Source organism: Echinops telfairi, unplaced genomic scaffold (genome assembly GCF_000313985.2).
Source record: "Echinops telfairi isolate 266 unplaced genomic scaffold, ASM31398v2 ScPeMD7_11;HRSCAF=52, whole genome shotgun sequence".
Lineage (NCBI taxonomy): Eukaryota > Metazoa > Chordata > Mammalia > Afrosoricida > Tenrecidae > Echinops > Echinops telfairi.
Genome location: NW_022103908.1, coordinates 12014292 through 12033790, shown reverse-complemented (window position 1 = coordinate 12033790; position 19499 = coordinate 12014292). Strand labels below are relative to the sequence as shown.

The window sequence follows — 19499 nt, the reverse complement described above, 5'->3', positions numbered from 1 at the left end:
GCTACTTCCATCCTTTTCTCTCCATCAAAAGGACTCATTTGGAAGACAGCAAATTTTACCAAATAAACAATTCAAATAAAGTTGAGTGGTATCTGAGGGTTAAGAGATAAAAGAGGAAATATCAGGACATCATTAGAAAGCTGGAGACATGGAACTTGGAGATTCAATTCAAACGTGAGTATATTTCAAGACTATATATGGACTACAAGAGAATGGGTTCTTAGGAATGATGTTTCCAGTGCCACTCGATGCAAGGATTTTGTTGTTGTTGTTCATCTCTTTGTTTTGCTTTATTCTAAAGCAGGAACAAAAATGGCATTGGGCTCTACATAGTGTATAAACAGACCAAATCGGTGTGCACACACACGTGTATGTGCGTGTGGGTGTGTCCACACAGAAGAGGCTGTACTCTTTCAGAGAGCAGCCTGCCAGATCTTTCTCCCGCTGTGTCTGGGGCATCGAAATGGCTGACATTTCAGGTAGCAGCCGAGCATGTGAGCCACGGTGTCACTAAGTCTCTCAGCATAAAGATGATGGATATGTGTTTGTTTCTAATACAGTTTTGCTTCGCATTTAGAAGAAAAGAATGTAAATTTGGGTTGAGGGACGACAACCTACCTTTCAGAACCAATTTGTAGTGACTGGCAGAGTGTTTTTGACAAACTGGGTAATATTTTCCACTTGATGACTTTCTTGCCTGTTTTTATCAATTCATTCTCTCTTATTCATTGTTTTTGTCACCTTTATATCTCAACATCAGTGATTTATACCCAACTAATCAGAATTCCTGGCTATTGACTAAATGTAATACTGCCTGTACTGCATGAAGTTTATGACACAGAAATTTCGAGCCACAAATCACTTCAGATTCCTAAGAGATAAGTAGATGTTATACAATTACTCCACAGTCTTCATCTGAAAAATAAATGCATGCGAATAAAGGATGCCTTTAAGCTGCTCATGTTTGGAAATATCACTTCGTTACTGAATCGCAGCCAAGAAAAACCACACAGACCACCAAAAACACCTAGAAATAAAATAGGTACAAAGTGCCAACTCCTCCATAGCTTCGTTTCAAAAGGGCAGCACACTGCCCAAGTCTACACGATGAGAAATGAGAGATCTCAATAAAACAGGTACATGTGTCTCTGGGTGCGTCTCTCTCTTATCACTCAGATTGAAGCAGATTCGTCACTCTAAAGGGAAGACAGTACCCCACATAGTTTCAATCACAGGGGCTACTTTATAAAAGCAATCAATAAAAACATACAGGCACTGACACACAACTAGTCAACAGGATTATCTACTCCAAAATTGCTATAGCATTTGAAAGTAATTACTTGTGGTCAATGTTACTTGAATTTTGGCTTGCTATCTTGGTAAAACAGAATACACATTATATGCCGGAACTTTTTAACTGCCTGAGGAAGATTTTCACCTCTAAAATTGGGCAAAAGGAGGGCTATCACTTTAACAAATAGAAACGTTACCTTGGGTCAGCTTTACCAGTTTTGAAAGCCAATAGCTAGAGACTAGACACACACACACACAAAAAGGGAGAGAGAAAGCGAGAGAGAGAGAGAGAGAGAGAGAGAGAGAGAGCAGAACTCAGAACACACTCATTTACAATTGTCTTATTAAGAATAACTTCCTGATAAACAAACAAAAAAAAGCAAATGCTTTTTATTTGGAAACGTTCATTTTTTGAGAATGTATGTCTTCAGAAAATAGAGATACTGTGTAGAAGGGTTGAGATCAACATAGGTTAAACCAAGGATGGGGCACATCTTTCTAAGTTGATGGGAGAATTCAAAACTGCTGAGTTATGCTTTGTGGTAAATATTTTGGAATGTGGCCAAGGCTGTTATAAACACTTCTGAGTTCACTTTTCCAGGGAACTCTTTTAAAAATCAATTAGAAGTGAAAGCCTCTGAATACAGGAGTTTTAAAATGTCAAGCTTGTATTACTTTTTTCCCTGCTGTGCATCTATGGCAATATTTCAAAACCTGTATATTAAATTGATTATGTTCTATAATTAAACTATTAAAGGTAGAGGGCTATACAAGTGGGATAAAATTCCCACCATGGCCTAGTACATTTTGTAAAAACTTAATATAAAGGAGATTCAGTGAAGAATAGGCTGGAAAAGGGAGGAAGCATGAAGTAAGAAGGAAATATAAGTTACTGATCAGATTTTACTTTGAAAGCATGCTCAAGTATTTTTCTTGATTCGAGAAAAACTATTTTTAACATTGTAGATCAACAGGTTGAAATTACAAATGCTTCATTTATGTATTTTGAACAGGATTTTTAGAAAGTATTCGATAGAAAATGTCATAAAATTGATGGGTAAATCTGAATTCACAAACCAATGGACGACTCAAGAACCTACTATATGAAAGATTATAAGATATTTATTTATACAATATAGGAGTGTAAATCAATACTTTACATGCATGCACATGCTTGTATATGAATACATACACAGCTGTGTTTTATTAAAAGGAGCATTGCTAAACCTTTTGAAAGCAGTACTGGCAATCTCTTGTCCATGATGATCAATTTTGTATCAGGTAGATCATTCTGCCATATAAGAGGGCAGATGTTCAGAAAGAAATACATTCTAAATCTATGCACTACTGAAAAGTGTTTGCCTTCCCTCACAAATGAGCCACACATTTACTGTAGAGCAAGGGATTAAAATTCCTTATGTATGTGTAACAAACACATTGATATTAATTGGTTTGTCCTTTCAAGTTGTGTTTATCTCTTCATTTCCATCACAGTTTCAAAGGTCACTCTGTTCCATTTATAAATCCAATATGACAGAGATTAGTAAAAGCAAAAAGCAACAACTAAACGAGCACATCATCATGTAATCACACATCTCACTATTCATTTAGCCAATTAATAAAAAATACCATCAAATGCTTATTGGTGAATTTTTTCAAAGCATCAGAATGGTTCATGTCAAGTTAACTTAATCATGAACATTTACATTTGACATTATACCAATGTAGAGTGGCAAAGAATTTATTCCTCAGTAGGAAAAAAGCCAAAGAAGCAGTTCCACATTTTCTAACATAAAATAATTCAGAAAATAAACAGTTTTAGTAAATTTGGTTTGCACTTGTTAAAATAATGTGTGCGTGCATGTGCTCGCGCGCGTGCGTGCGTGTGTGTGTGTGTGTGTGTGTGTGTGTGTGTGTATGAGAGAGAGAGACAGAGAGAGAGAGAGCTAACTATTAAATTGGAGGGGCACATATTTCCTGAACAAGGAATTACCTAAAACCAAAATGTGGTGACACAATTTACTCATAGAAATAAGAAATTTGATGATGCAAACATTTGATTTGCATTACTAAATTCATTTTTTAAAGCATCTAGAATATACTTTTCTCCTGACACCAAAGCTGATTTGGACAGCGGCAGTACGTGGAAGGGAAGGAGGCATGAGTGCATGTCTGTGGGAACAGAAACTGGCCACACCAGGAGTGTGAGAATTAAGCTGCTGAAAGAAGTCATTCATTAGCAAGTCGACCACCTTGGTTAGATTAGCATGTTTTAAATGCTGATACCTTTACATAAAAAATGAAAAATGAACTTCGACTCTCTGATGGCCCCAGTGTTTTAACAAATCCATCTCCACATGTAGTCGGAATGTCCAAATATGAAGCATGAGAAAGGGAAAACAGAGATTAACAGGCAAAAGCAAAGCAATCTAGCAAGAAAATATCTCAGAAAACCAGGTGACCCCACAATTACAACTCTTAGATACGGTGTAGAGTCATGAAAAACAGACATCCATCCTCCCCAAACAGAGTAGATTAACTATAGAATTGATTAAGAGATTATTTATCAAAGATAGAGACTTTTCTTCCTGGACAAACAGTGTTGTTAATGAAAAAAAAACATGTTTCACATGTAATATTTACACATGAACACGAGTGGACACACACACACATCCATCCAGGCTCTCTTTGTTCATATGCAGATTATGATGCCACACATGACCCGAAGGAAGTAAGTACCCTTCTTGGCTGAACAATTTATCAACAGCTTGAGGTGACAGGAGTGGAGATTCAATTCCGCAATCGCACATATCAGATGTAGGCCACATTCTTTAGTCTGCAGCACCAGAAAGGGAAAAAGTCCCTGCCGCATTTGCCCTTTCATAGAGATGGAAATATTATTAGAAAGGACATAAACAGACTAATTAAATCACAGCAGTATGGCTGGGATGACAGCTGGTACGCGTGTGACTGAGGAGGTCCCTATCTGTGAGCAGGAGGGGCTTCACTTCCAATCCATTCCCCATTAGGTGCTTTCAGGCTTGCTGTGCAGACATTAAATAATAACATATCATTTCCAAGACTAAAATGATGTACAGAAAATTTTAAAAAGGCTTTCAAACCAAGAAATCTTTTGTGTGAGAGAGAGAAAAAAATCATTTACCACTCCGTTCTGCTTTTGAGATAAAGATGTAATAATGCCATTACCTTTCATCAGCAGGATCCTTGAAAATCAACACTCTTTGCTTATCATGCTGTGAAATACAAATAGAGCCGAAGGCATGGTCTGCAAGGCACTGCTGCAGCGATATTAACTAACAGATCTGCCCTTGGTGAAGGGAACCGTATCCGTTTCATTAGTGCAGACTCTAATTCAAAACTGTTGAAAATGAACTGCACATACTGTTTTAATAACAACATTCCCAATCATTATCAAACTGGTAATTCTCTCAGCACCGAATGTACGGGTCTGTGTTTCCATTATGGCCTGCTGTTAAGGAAAACCATATTGAAACCCTCTTTTCTCTCCTAGCTTCCAAATAATCCAGTTTCCGTGTTGTTGTTGACGTTTGGGGGTTGTTGATCAAAAGTTTGCACAACCAGTGTGCCACATGATTTCCTCAAATGGACGCATGATATCCTAAATTTCCACTTTTAGGTATTCATGCCAAACTACTGTGCTGTTTACTTATCACAGCTTAGTTATGTCATTTTATGTTATTTTAACGTTATGTTATTTTAAAATGCCACGATTCCCACCCCCCCCCCAAAAATTGCATCATACTATTTTTGAATCTCTGAAAAATAATGGTAGTCTTACCCACATGTAGTGATGCACTACATCTGGTGACAGGTGTGTTGGGCTCAGAGTTGGAAACTTTTGATGTGTGTGCTCACATGGCACTCAACATCACGTGGGACCAGGCACGCCCCAGTGACACTTCAAGCAATCCATTTTCTCCTGTGAGCTCGTCATGCGCTATCTGCAATAACATCCTGCCCAAGCCACACATCTGTAGTCTGCAAAGTGGAAGCTTCACTTCCACTCAGAGAGCATCAATCATACAAAGTCAAAAGAATAAAATAGTGGGAGCTTTTGTTCACTCATAAGAGTTAATCTGGTCTGAATCAGGATTGTGTGTGGCTCAGGGTTATTTGACACAGGAATGTTTGTTCCCACTGCGGTTTCTCTTCGTAGTTCATAAAAGCATCAGGGTATCTGGATGCAAGGGGGTAATGATCATTTGCAGGCCTTGCCTTGATGAGAATTGTGTTTCCCAAGGCTGTCACAAATGCACTCAATCCAACGGAATGCGGTGGCCTCTGCCATAGAAGACAGCCATCTCCCATTCAGTATACCTTACATCTTCGCATGTCTGATGGTTACAGAAGTAGTTCTTAATGTAGGATCGACTAAAATTATTTGACACATATCTGAATGATATGCTTGAGTTATCAGACTTACTTCATTATTCAGTCATTTGGTGTAATAATTGATCAAGATCGGAGCCAAAACAAAAAAGTCTGGGCTACTGTGTTTTAATTATGTGCCCTAACTCGCCATATAAATAAGCCTTTCAGAAAGTCTTTAGGGACATGAACTAACACCATGTAAAAATGAAACTACCGTCTACAGCTTTTTAAATCTACACAATAGAAATGGATTTGTGAATCCATTTGGAAACAAATGTTATTGACTGTATGCTACAAAGTTTTTTTTATTAACATCTATCATTGAATTTAGGAATATTGGCTCGAAATTTTAAGTGGAAAAACATGAGAGGAATATTTCTCCATATACAGTTATTATTTTCCATATATGGTTATCATAATCTCTTATGATCATTTTCTTTTATATAGTCAGTGAATGTCAAACACTGTTATGAGGAAATTCAAATTGATGCCATAAAAAAGTTTTATAATAAAATGCCTGGTTCTAATATATTCAGGTGCTATTTTAAAATATTCTAATCTGAGGATATATTAAGTATATATGTAAATAACTACTTCTTCCACAAGTACATCACAGCTTTTACTGCTGCCTAAAAAGAATTTATGTTATGTAAATATACACAATCATATCATCTTTTTTGTTGTTATACTCAAAATAAATATTCTCCACATTCTGATCCATTGTATTGTAATGGTTACAGATATTTAAAATGAAATATGAGAATATATATGTCATGGTTACATATATGTAAAATAAAAATATACTGTGCCCATTTGCTTCTGATACTCTGGTAGTTTCATGTTGCTCTTGTTAATTTTAGAAAGCACTGTATAATATACTTTCTTGTCATTTTTCTTCTATTGAGTTTTCACAAATCCAAGAGCTTTAGAGTTAAAGCTACACGGGGCATCAAGCTTCTTTTTATTACACAGAAAAGCTGAGATGTTGAGATTATCTATGCAGCTATTTATCAGCTAAATTATTAACCAAGTCGTCGGACTGACATGTTGTTTTTCCTTCCCCTCTATAGCTTGGACAGACCTAGAAGAACTATCCTCGATTATGCCTTTAAAAGTTCCCGAGTTTTATACAATGGTCTTGTACTACTTTTATATTGTTTCCTATGTATGCTGTAGATATTCACACATAACCACCTCATTTAAAATGCTTAATAAAGGAAAACTGCAAGAACTATTAAATATTTCTAAGTGCATTAGCATGTTCAAAAGAAAAGATCGCTAGTATGTGTGCTGTTTTTTATTTACCCGTTACTCAGAGGGTTTTCTGGTTTGTTTTTCATTTTGGAGTGAGCAACTTGGTATTAAAAATATCAGACTATAAAGACATCTTTGCATCTGAGATAAGGGTAAGCATATGGGCAACTCACAACTGACTGAATTATAACCATGGCAGTTCCTACACTTTTAAGGCATGATTATGTGGTCTTCCATTAAAGTTTCACTAACGTGACATTTGTGAAAAGGTTTATGTTTGGATAGACTTTCCTGTCCATATGTGAGTCACAGAGAGCCAAAGCATCAATTATAAGTGTTTATGTATAAATTGACAGCTATAGGGTCTAAGATAGTTCTCTTGTGTCACGTGTCAGAAACTTCCTGACCTTTTGGGGTAGTCTTCTGTGTTTCCATGTTTATAATAAATCCCTGGCTGGTAATATCGTTAAATTTTACTCATCGGACAGGAAGAAGGATCTTAAAAATCATTGTTCTGCAGAACAACATTAAGAAAGTCAAAAAAAACTTTCCACATTTAATCTGTTAAACAATGGCAGATTTCTTATGAATCAGTGATACTGTCATTGAACTAGAGACATTTTTAGAGCTAGCTTGCTTTGGCTTTTTCACCCTCCGATTTGGAATCTGCTCACAGTACTGCCAGCTTAACCAAAAAGGATTAACTCTCATATCCAACAGAGAACACAGATAATTCTCAGTAATTGGTAAAAAATGAAGATGAATGGGGTTGAGCGATAAGGAGCAATTAGCTCATCAGCAGTTACAGCTGTGCACTCAATCCGGATCCATCTCTTGAGTCCCGGCCCCTTTTAAAGAACCTAAGCAGAATAAGCATAGGACACCCCCTCCCCAAAAATTGCAATACCTGCCCATCATTTCTCTAGTCTTCCATTTTATTCCCTTCCTATACAAAGACACCTGTCACAGCATGCTATGTAAATTACTACCTCTCTCAGGACCTATGTCTAAAGCCAATCTTCTTTTTAAACTTTTTTTTTTTTATATAACAGAAACCAAATGACTACTGTAGACACTCTTAAATTCCCTGTCAATCGTTTCATTATAGCAGCATCATCTGTTTGAAAATATAAGCAATTCCCTCATCTAATTATAGGAAGGATTTGAGGTTCATTAACATTGCCAAGGCAGAGAATCCAGTGAGCAACTGCAGGGCTCTGCTTGGTGGCCTGCTCTCTCTGTTTCCTTTTATTTGCTTTCTCAAGGTCTCTGAGACTTCTCCCCCCCTACGCCCACCCCCAATCATAAAACTAAATTTTTCCTTCCAAATAGACACATGTGTTTGAAGAACGGAAATGGCTACAGAATAAACACTGCTCTACTTTCTGCAAGGATGGTTAAAGAAAAAAAACTCTAAAGATCAGGAGGTGGTCAAACGGGCACAGGAATTTATCTCCATAGCCGCCTCGCTTTCTGTTGGTGTGGTTGGTCATGAGTTCTGTGTGGTTGGTTGGTGGACAGGAGAAGGACGCTTCTGGACTACTGCTGCAGAACAGAGCTGCACATTCCCAAACCGGCCTCTAATTTTCACTTGAAACTCCTTGGTCCCTTCTGAGTAAAATAAACTCGAGAAAGCGGTGGGGGGTGGGGGTGGCATACATCTTCCCAGCGCTCAGTTTTGCAGATCATTACCAGTGCACTTTTTCTTTGCCCCCATGCCCCTCAATGTTCAGTAAGAGAAAATCCTGAAATCTTGAAGATTACTTCACTTCCTTCAAGAAATAACAACAGTTAGGAGGTTGTGACTATAGTTTAAACAATGAGATTTGCTCAGGACATCTGTTTTAAGATCACATTTTGAATAGATATGAACTCATTTCCTACTAAGCAAGCAATCTACTATTGTTGATGGCTGTTTACCAGTTCCATGAGTCAGATATTAGCTAGCAGCAAAGGTCCTCTCAAATCCTCCGAGGATTCTCTAAACTGTGTACATAGTGTTTTCCTTAAATAAAACGTTAAGAGAAGTAAAAGATGCAGTCTTTTCCTGCCTCTTAGAAAGCTAGAGTCTACCAGATCTGACACTTGGGAATAAGCTTTAATGTGTTTGTCATTCAAGAGGATTTTTTTTTTTTTGGTCATTAGTTAAATGATATGATATTTGGTTTAGCAAGTATTTAAGTCACATTGAAACTCTTAAGAGTTTCTTACTCTAACCATATCTATGGAGCACTTCAATACTAGAAAAGAAACTCCATTTCCTTTATTTAGATTAAACAGCAGCAGCAAAAAGGTGCACAATGCCAAGAAATAAAAAGATAACCCTATGATAAAACGCAGCTTGAGAAATGGTTGGATTGACCTTGGGTTCACTGGTTTAAAATTCAACTCTTCCACCAACCCAGTCCCAATTTACCAGCAACATTTTTTTTAAGCTGGTTACGTAGATCAGTCCTTAAAGTAAAAGAAAAAAAAAAAGCAATTTATCTGGTCTGTATGTTGTGGATAGTGTTGCCACTAAGAAGAATCCAGGACATTTTTCCTTCTTATCTGCACTGTAGCTCCTATCAGCCAACCTGTCACAAGATAGTACTTGATATGAACAAGAGATTGCAAAGACATCTCTGTAATCGATATCAGGATGACTACGGCATGGAACCCCCAACCAGTGCATATCATTTGTCTCAGCATCTATTTCTTTGGCCAAATGAAGCATTAATTCAAATCATAAATCTATGGTGATTTAAATCTGGGAATGAGCACCTGCCTGCTTTAATGATTTATTTTGTACATTTCAGTAAGCAGGAGATTTGTCTATATGAACTGACAGGTCACCTTCAGATGCCAGGAGCAGACTGTTTATCACCATGCAGACTAGCATCTCATCTTAGCAAGTAAATATTAAACTAAAAGAATCCAATTGATTGTGGATGAGGGAGAATGGGGACATGGCCATATATTTTACTCAGTGTGCTGATGCCTCACTGGGATCTATCTGAGGTCCCCACTTCTTCCAAAAGTGATCGCTCTGGTGAAAAGATGTGAGCTCAAGGTGACCATATAAAAGTGGAATATAAAATGATTATTGGTTTATGTCAGAGGTTGCTTTCAATACCTTCTCTCTGGCTAATTTTTTTTTTATGATTCATATTACAAAGCAGAGAGAGTTGGCTATAATAAAAGAACCCATCACATCACCAAGCCAAATCGAAACGATTCAAGCAAAAGCAAAATCTGTTTTATGGCACAATAAAAGCTTGTTTACAACTAAGGCCACAGATAGGGCTCCTGAGAGGCAAAGCCTCCCCTGTGGAGCAGGACCTGTGGCTAGGTCACTGGAGGAGCCCCAGGTTGACTTCAAAAGTGGGGGGATGCAGGCAAGACAGAAAATCCAGGACATCATTGATGTAGCACCTCTTGGAGGGGTTTTCACTACTTCAAAGGACCAACTGAAAGAATCAAGAGAGCAGGTTGTATTCTGAAATACCAGCCTCTTTCAAGGCCATTTTCATAAACTCCTAGAGCTTGTAGGTGCTCCTGGAAGACCTAGTCCATCCTCTGGGCACTGCTTGCTAACCTAGTCATCTTGACCACCCACTGTCAGCACAGGGAGTACAGGTAGAATTTAGCCTACGGTTGCTACGCTAGAATGAGCTACAATCAAATCCCCAACAAACTCCAAATGGAGGGCTAGCTCGTACAACATTCCCTCACAGGCCTTGAGAAAGAAGAATGAGAGGGAAATAAGAAGAGAAAACCAGTTGGTGGCAGTAGAAAGAGGAAGGAGGTAATGCTCAAGGGGCTTGGGAAAATAATCACAGCAAAACAGCAACTAACCTTACCTGCTACCATCAGTGTGATAATCACTAACTCTTGACATATCGAAAAGGTCATGGAAATATGAAATTAAGAGATAACAGAACATTTCCATCAAGTTTTTTTACAGCCCCCCTTCTGTTCTTTAATTCTCACATTTTGGAAACCACGACATGCCATTTTACAAGTATGGGTTCTTCACCTCTAAGAGGTTACATGACTTTTCAAAGTAATAGAGCAAAAACATGCTGAAAACACTGAACCAGCGGTGAGGAACCCTCGTGGGATAGTGGGTTATGTGTTGGCGGCTAACTGCAAGGTTGGCAGTTCAAAGCCACCAGCCACTGTGCTGGAGAAAAATGTGGCTTTCTGCTCCCATAAAGATGGATAGCCCCAAAAACCCACAGGGGCAGTTCTACTGCCCCTCAGACCAAGGAAGATTGAACCCACACTCAGCAACTGCTTGATTCAACACGTGCTTTGTTCAAAGTCTCAACATATTAAGAAACCCCTAGAAAGGAGCCCTACAGAGGACTGGTGGCATAGTGGGTTAGGTGTTAGGCTGTTCCACCAGTTGTTCTGCAGGAGAAAGACAATGTGAATATGTTCAAGTCTGAGAAATGCAAAGAGGCAGTTCTACACTGTCCTATGGGGTCACTCTGAGCTGAAAGTGAGTTTAGAGAAAGGAGTCCTGATAGAGCCGTGAGATAAGCCCTGGACTGCTAACCACAGGGACAGTGGTTCAAACCCATCAGTTGCTCCTCAGGAGAAAAATGAAGCTCTGTTAGCCCATGAAGATTTATAGACTCGGAAACCCTATGTAGGGTCTGAGTGAGCTGGAATTAACTTGATGGCAGTAGGCAGGAAAGTTCTGGTCAATGTCTGCTCTTCATTCAAACTGTCGTGCATATCAAAATTGAGAAAAGTAAAATGTAACACAAATTACCTACTAAGAAAAGTATTTTCCTATATGGAAAATACAGAAAACCTAAGGGGCTCCTTTTGTAAGCATTATGTTAGTCATATACTGAAATAATCAATGTAAACTGGAATTTGATCTCCAAATAAATATTATTCTATGATATTACATATGAAATGTATGCCTGTCTTTCACTAGGAGCCATGACCTCCTTTTCTTATGTCTGCTGATTTCTCAAGGCCAGCTTCTGTTCTGTTGCTCAGGAAATCCAAACAGAGGCACCCTGCTTTACTATAGCTTGTTTGAAATGTTACTAGACTGCCTATTTGTAGAATTTCCTCTTCACAGTCCTGAGGCCCAAGTACAGTCCACCTTAAAGGTCTACCCTTCTACAACTACTTGGGGTGTGAGGCAAATTCCAGCCTTCGAATGATCATCTTAATTTATAGAGGCTAATTACTTGTTTTTCAAAAGTGTCCACCTTTTCCTTACTTTGTAGGCCAACCCAAATAAAAGGCCGCTGTTCTAAAATAAAGTGTACTTAGTAGTTCTGAAAACAGAGTTATAATTCTTTCATTTTGCTTCAATATTGTTTTAACTTTTCAAAGCCTAAATTTATGTGTTTGAGCCATGACCTACGCAATCCGCTGCCCTCCCTGTCTCCCCCCCAGGAGTACTTGAAAAGCAAGCACTGGTGTTTTCCTTGGGCTCTCGCGGATTTTAGCCACATCGCTCTTGGCTCTCTTCCCGCTCCTTTCATCCTTCTAAGAATTGTCACCACCTTGTTTGTAACCTACTCTCCAATCAAAGCCATTTCTATTTCCCTTCTGGAGTCCTGCTGAAAAGCCCTATCTGCCCCTGTCTGCATTAGAAGCTGCCCTTTAGCATCCCTGGAAACAAGGTATTTTATGTTCTCTGTACACCATTCAAAGTACTTCCTAGCCTGGCACAGACGTCTAGTGTATGTTTCCAGGGAACTGCTGTGACAATTAGCTCTAAAACCCATAGCATTTTCTCCCATACTCTTCACTATGTGTGAACAGACTGGAAGTAGAAAGTAACTGGCTCTCTGAAGAAACTATCAATTCAGATGCCACATGAATAAGGGGATTACACTGAAGGGTCTTCAATTACTGGGTCCTTCAAGTGCATCTCTTAGCTATGGGACCTTGCACATGTCTTTCACTATTTAAATGTATTTCGTCAAATGATATGACTAAGCATGGCTACTACATTTCAAAAAGAAGCAATATGGTGTAGTGGAAGGATAAGATGTTTTGTCACCAACCCACCGTTTCCCCCAACTACGCCAATGGGAACAAATGAGTCGACTGGTGATGTTGCATTAAAGTGAAAATTTTAAAGATTACTCAAATATTCTATGAAGGAAATTACAACGTGGTCTTTTGGTTTAAGAGTGACTAAACTTTTCCTTTCTCTCCATATCTCAGGAAAAGGGGGAAAAAACACAAAAATGTATTAAGGCTGTTTTGCTAAAAACAGAGAATTTTAAATGTTAGGTGTACAAAAATTAATTGCCAGTGTAATTTTTATTACTGGTAATACATAAAAGGATAGGTTTCTGTGTTTAGGGACACTAATTTAATAAAACCAATGAATTAATTTGATAACAAATAAATTAAGAAAGGAAAGGATACCTTTAAAATACTCTTCTTCATCTTGCCTAAAGTTGTTTTTGGAATTCATGATGATGAAACCATTTTGATGAACTATTCTTATAAAGATATTGCTATTAGAAGCTGTAAGCATAAAGTTGATCCTATGATGAAAATAATGCTATGGATCAATTATTTAGCCTGGGGGTTGTTGTTGAGGGTGACGTGGAATCTTCAAAAGAGACGATGGCTTCCAAACTAACTTCTGCAATGGATCGCGAACCTTTGGCTCTGTGAAAGAAAGCATTCTGGTGGTGAAATGACCATACTAACTTGCACTGTATGTAAAACTTACCAACACTTGAATTCATGTCCCCATTCTCAGAATCTCCTCCATGTTGGTTATTGCTAGCATGATAATTACTCATAGCTTCTAACTTGATTTTCTTCACCTTCATTGCTTCCGCAATGGCCGCGTTGGTGGCAGCAGCAGCGGCAGCAGCTGCTGCTGTCAGACCTTAAAAAGGAATACATTAAAAATTAAGGAATCCAAACTCTGATTTTTCATCCAGCACTTCATGTACTTTAGATAACACACAAGCGAACATATATTACAGTATCTGACTCCTATATTCAGCACTCTGCTAGCACGTTGTCAGTTCCAACCAACCAATAAAACAACGTTGATCAAATGGCAATTCTGTTCTCTAAACTCCCAAATTAGGCACTCGTAGAAACCCAGTTCATCCACAGAAGAACAGCTGTGGAAATGCGGCCAGCATTATGCCTGAAAGAAATCCACCTGTAAATGCTATTTACACGCCTTAAAATAACACAAACTCACTGCCGTCAAGGAGGCTGTGAGATCACAGCATCCCTGCAAGTCCCGTAGACAGTTTCTCAGGCTCTCCGTCGTCATGAGAGCAAAAGCTACCTCCTTTTCCCAGAGTGGTCGGTACATTCGAACTGCTAACCTGCTGGTAGCCACCCAATCCCTACAGCCCACTAGGCCACCAAGGTCCCTTTTATACTCGTTACAGCTGCCTAAGGGGGGTGAGGAGGGAGGTGTCTCAATTAGGCTTAATCCGCAGGACCTTTCAGTAGTGACCTTATTGTAAATCACCCAATGCCCTCATTTTCACGCCACACTCTGGCTTTGCTGAACGTGCCACCACTATCCTTTCATGACCCCACTCTCCAAACCGATGCTCTCTGCACATGCGATTGCCTGTGGGAATGCCCATGCCTGTCCGTGGCTCTCTGCCCTGTCTTCCCACCCTGCAGGAGGACCTAGCTATGCGAAAGAGTCTTGTCTCCCCAGTGTGTTCCATGCCCTTCTTTCTTTCACTGGACCTGGTTCGAACTTCTATTAAAATACAGGACCTGCTGCACTGAAAATGCCTGTGTTCATGTTGGCGTTCCTCAATGAAATGTAAACTGCAAAAGGCAGGAACTCTGCATTGCTAAACAGCTTGGTATCCTCAATATGCAAGGTGTTTAGGAACATTTTTAAAATCTCATATTTTGCATCTCATTACAAAATATTAAAGCTAAATTTTGTTTTAAGAAATATATATACACAGGTGTGTATATATGTGTGTCCATATACATGTATATATAGCGTATGAGTGAGACATATATATTATACATACATGAAAAAGGAATGATAGTAGTGCTATGGCTTAGGCATGGGACAATCACCCACATGATCCAGCTTCTCTACTAGAGAAAGATCAGACCGTCTACTGTTGTAAAGAGTTATCGCCTCAGATACCTTACATATTGTTGCTATGATTGAGAATTAACTCAGAGACAGGGGGGTGGACTTTTAGTTTTATATATATACACACACGCACACACACGCACAAAGGGGCTTCAACAACTTATGGGAAAATTCCATTTTAATTCCATTTTTCCATAAACTTGTTGAAGCTGGCTCGTGTATGTGTATGTATATCCGTGTGTGTCTCTCAAACATTTACTTTGAAATGTATGTTTTAAGTAGATGTCTTTGAATGTTTCTTTAGATAGCCATTATGCTATACAAAGGATTAAACTACATGAGAATAGTTTAATGTAGGACGGTAACGTTTTTTTTTTCAATCCTTTGCATAACTTTAGCGGACTGTCCCAGAAGAGTGTGATGCTCCCTGAAGGAGAGGGTTACTGAAAGAGAGGACAACCTGTAGTGAGACAGGTTGCCACAGAGGCCACCGCAGAGGGCTCAATGGTAACAACACTGTGAGGACGCTTCAGGACCAGCCTTCCCTTTGAATGTGAGGCAGCCACAAATCTGATTCTACCCAATGGTGCCTAACAATAAGACGGACAACAACATGCAACTGTAAACATTTATTTTCCTTCCTTCATGAATAAGGAAAACATGGCGCAGGATGTGAATTTCTGCCATGTAATATCACAGTTTATTCTCTTAATAACTGTGCTACGGTGTTGATCCAGAACATTTCATCTGTTTATCTAGAGAAGAGGCAGCAAGGTGGATAAGATTTGAAGGCCAGATCCTAGCACAGGAGCAAGGAGATCAGAACACTAAGACCATGTACTTGAACTTTATTTATCGGCTATACATAACCACAAAGGTTTCTGCCAGGGGATTGCTTTGTCTTCAAGTACACGAACTTTCACCAAGTCCCTTCATGTTAACCCGGCATCGCTCTTCTGTGAAATGACTGGAAAGTGAAATATACTGAATGATCTCTCCTAATTCTAAGTTAAATCTTCATGAGAGGACACAGACTCGCACACCCCTGCCCCATACACTCCTCTTGCAATCGCTGCTTCGTGGTTTCTGTCTTGCTCCAGCCCTGTTTAAATTTATCTGTGTGATTTATTTCCACTCCCAGCTGGTGGATTACAGACTGAACTCCTCTCTCCTCCTTTTCCTCCCAACTAATCATGACTTCTACTTACCACGGCAAATATGTGACCGCCTGAGACGCTGCAAGAAACTCTTTTATCCCTCTGGGAACTGCTTTTTTTAAGGAGTTTCAGGGCAGACCTCATTTTCCTTTAAAGCAGATCAAAACAGCTCTGACAACGTTCACGTCAGAGCAACAAGTCCCTCAGAGTGGATTTGGGGCACACCCCCCTAATAAGACACCCACCTTAACTCAGAGTCTTTCTGGGTCTGGTATGAACCCTCATTGCCTTTTAAGTCCCAACCTGAACGGATTCTCTCGTCTTCCTCTGATTGAATTTTCGCCCCAATTACTCATTTCCTTTAAAGATGTTTCTGAATATTTTCTTTCCTGTTCTCTTAAAACTCTCTTTGTGTCCAAGCAGATTGCTCTTCCTCAATTTTGCTCTGCACAAACGCATCCCACTTGGCCTTCTATTTGATTGTGTGGTGTCTAAGATGTGTCTGTGGTTTAAGCTGTGGGTAAACCTTGCTCCATAGTATTCATATAGGAATAAGACATCTGTAACTTCAGATATCATCATTATTCTTAGATGGATGTGAACCATTTACAGTGGCATGAGTTGTAATGGAGTGGTAGGGACACACTGCTCAGTCTCTCCATGGAGAATGGTCTCTCCCTCTATAAAACAATTCTAATTTCGAAGGGTTCTATAAGAATTAAATAAAATAGGTGTGATGAGGAACACCACCTGGTTATTCAAAACTGGGCAAGCATTACAGCCTAGTTGCTCAGTAAGTACAGTCCAACACAGTCTTTGGAGCCTTTAAATATCTGAAGGTTGGCCAATAGCCTCCGTCAAAAGAATCCCATTTGTGTTTCCATCCAGGAGCACTGGCGGCACAGTGCACTGAGGTGGGCTGCTACCCACAAGGATGGTGGTTCAAACTCCCCAGCGCTCTCTGGGAGAACGATGACGCGATCTGCCCCATAAAGAAGTACAGCCTCCGAGACCCCAGAGAGCAGTTCGTCTCAGGCCTCTAGGATCTCTGTGAGTTGGAATCGACTCCGTGACATTGTAGTTGCAAGAAATCTGGATGCTTAAAAATGATTTCCTGTGGTTTTACAATTTAGCTGATCTTATTTATGGTAGTTCTTTGTGTTTTCATTTTCAAAGCCCACCCCCATTTGATCTAATACGAATGTGAAGGATACATGTGTGTGCATATTCACATTTCTACATAACCGCTCCCATCAAGTTGCGTTGAAACCAGCTGGGAGCAAGCTTCCATCTGGGGGTTCTGAGACTGTGAGTCTTCACAGAAGCAGATGGCCGCAGCCTTTCCCACAAAGTGGCCGTTGCTTTAAAACCCGACTTACAGTCAGACTTACAGTCAGCAGCTCAGCTTCTAATCGACATTCCCATTCTGGAGCTCACGTGCATTCTCTCTCTCTCTCTCTTTGGGTATCGATATACGTAGATGGAAAGATAGAACTGGCCTTCCGTGGTACAAATGGGTAACATAGTTGGCTTACCAAATTTGGCTAACTCCAATGGAATTGTTAGAGATTCTAATCCATCCAGATTCATCTCAGGTAAAGTACTAGCAATCTACTTCTAAAACCCCATCCTTGAAAGCCCAAAGCAGTTACTCTGACCCACGTGGAACCAAAAGGTCTGCTCAGGCTCCAGGACCTTCATTCCACACGGAGAAATAGCTACCAATATTTCCAAAACCACTCACTTCTTTGGGGCTGACAACCACAAGACCAGCAGTTCAAATCAAGTCATTCTGGGTGAGAAAGATGAGCTTTCTGTTCCCTTAAGAATTTACAGCCTCCGAAACTCCTGGGGGCAGTTCTACTCTGTCTTAGGGGTCACTATGAGTCCTAATGGATTGGAATGCAGTGATTTACCCACAAAGAGATGGGGCTGGACTTGCTTTCTTTCCTCAAACGTGTTGTACAAGACAGTGCAGATCCTAACCTTGCCTCCGAATCATCAGGGGAACTTTCCATCATGAACCATATCACTGAGGCTCCAACCTCAGTAGGTCTGGGTTTGGAGCCCAGTAACTCTAGAATTCTTGTTGTTTTCAGTGATCCAGGGTTACTGAAATGTGTAGTGTGCGGAGAATAAAACAGGTCCTTAAACTCATCATAGACTTTGTGTAGAGACCAGGGGAGTGCAGGTGGGGGCAGGGTGAGAGTGGGGCTGGCAGGAGGCAGGGCTAAACTATCTCCTCCAAAAGGGCAGACATTCCTTCTTAGTATATGTTTCCCAAATACCTATCATCATGGCTGCCACCATTCTCACAGAAGGAAAAAAAATGCTTTTCAAACTTGCCATCATAGAAAAATACAGTAATTATTTTGACACTGTTAACGGGAAACAAGAGAAAGCATTAGTTTTATGCCAGAGTCAGTGTGAATATAGTCGGATGAGCCAATCTCCTATAAAGGAGGGTTCACAGGGCGTATCTTCCTACAGCTAGTACCACAAAGGTCTCACCAATCTCCCCACCCGCTCCCCAATATTCAGTGCACCTCCTGGTGGTCTGACAATGGATTCTTCGCATCCCCCTAAAAAACAAAACATAAAACTCTCTGTCATCAATTCCAACACACAGGGATTCTAGAGGAGAGGGAGAGCTGGCCCTGGAGGTTTCTGAGGCATCTTTGTGTGGGAGGAGGAAGCCTCATCTTCCTCCCGTGGAATGTCTGTGCCTTTAAACTGCTGACCATGCGCTTACTGCCCAACTAACTCATAACCACTTCACCAGCAGGGCTCCCTCAGGTCCCCAAGGCCATTCCCAAACCCCCTTCATTTTGCTGTCTCCAGAAACAAATCTAATTGTACAAGATTGTTGTAGGACAGAAGGAGGTGTGGGGAGAGGGAGAATAAATCCACAAAATATCTACTTATCTTTAGTCTATTAAAAACAAAAAGACAACCAACAATATTAACAACAACCATCATCCAAGTGATTCAAAGTCATAGCAACTCTGCTTTGCCTCTCTGAAGTTATAAAACTTTTAAGGAAGTAGGGCTGTGGATGGGCTTATACTGCCCACGTGGAAGTCAGCAGTAGGACAATACAAAAGGCAACATTCCCTTTGTGCTGGAGAAGTAGCTTGTGTAAGCCCTGGCAGAGGCTACTGGCAACACATCTTGGTAATCCTTTTATCAGATCCCATTTAGCACAGTTTCCCTCTTGACTCACATTGATAAAAGTTTTAATGTGTCACCCGGAAGCACTGTGTTCTACAAAATTGCCTTTGCTCTAAACTCTACCATTCAAAATCCGC

General features: G+C 39.8%; 1 protein-coding gene across 1 annotated transcript in view; it reads right to left on the bottom strand.

The window, feature by feature from the left end:
• The window catches only part of DACH1 (dachshund family transcription factor 1), a 284781-nt gene that overhangs the window by 212105 nt on the left and 53177 nt on the right, over positions 1 to 19499 (bottom strand). The window contains exon 3 of the mRNA XM_030884711.2: positions 13667 to 13828. Within this exon, the coding sequence (XP_030740571.2) occupies positions 13667 to 13828 (162 nt within the window). The remainder of the gene's footprint in view (positions 1 to 13666; positions 13829 to 19499) is intronic.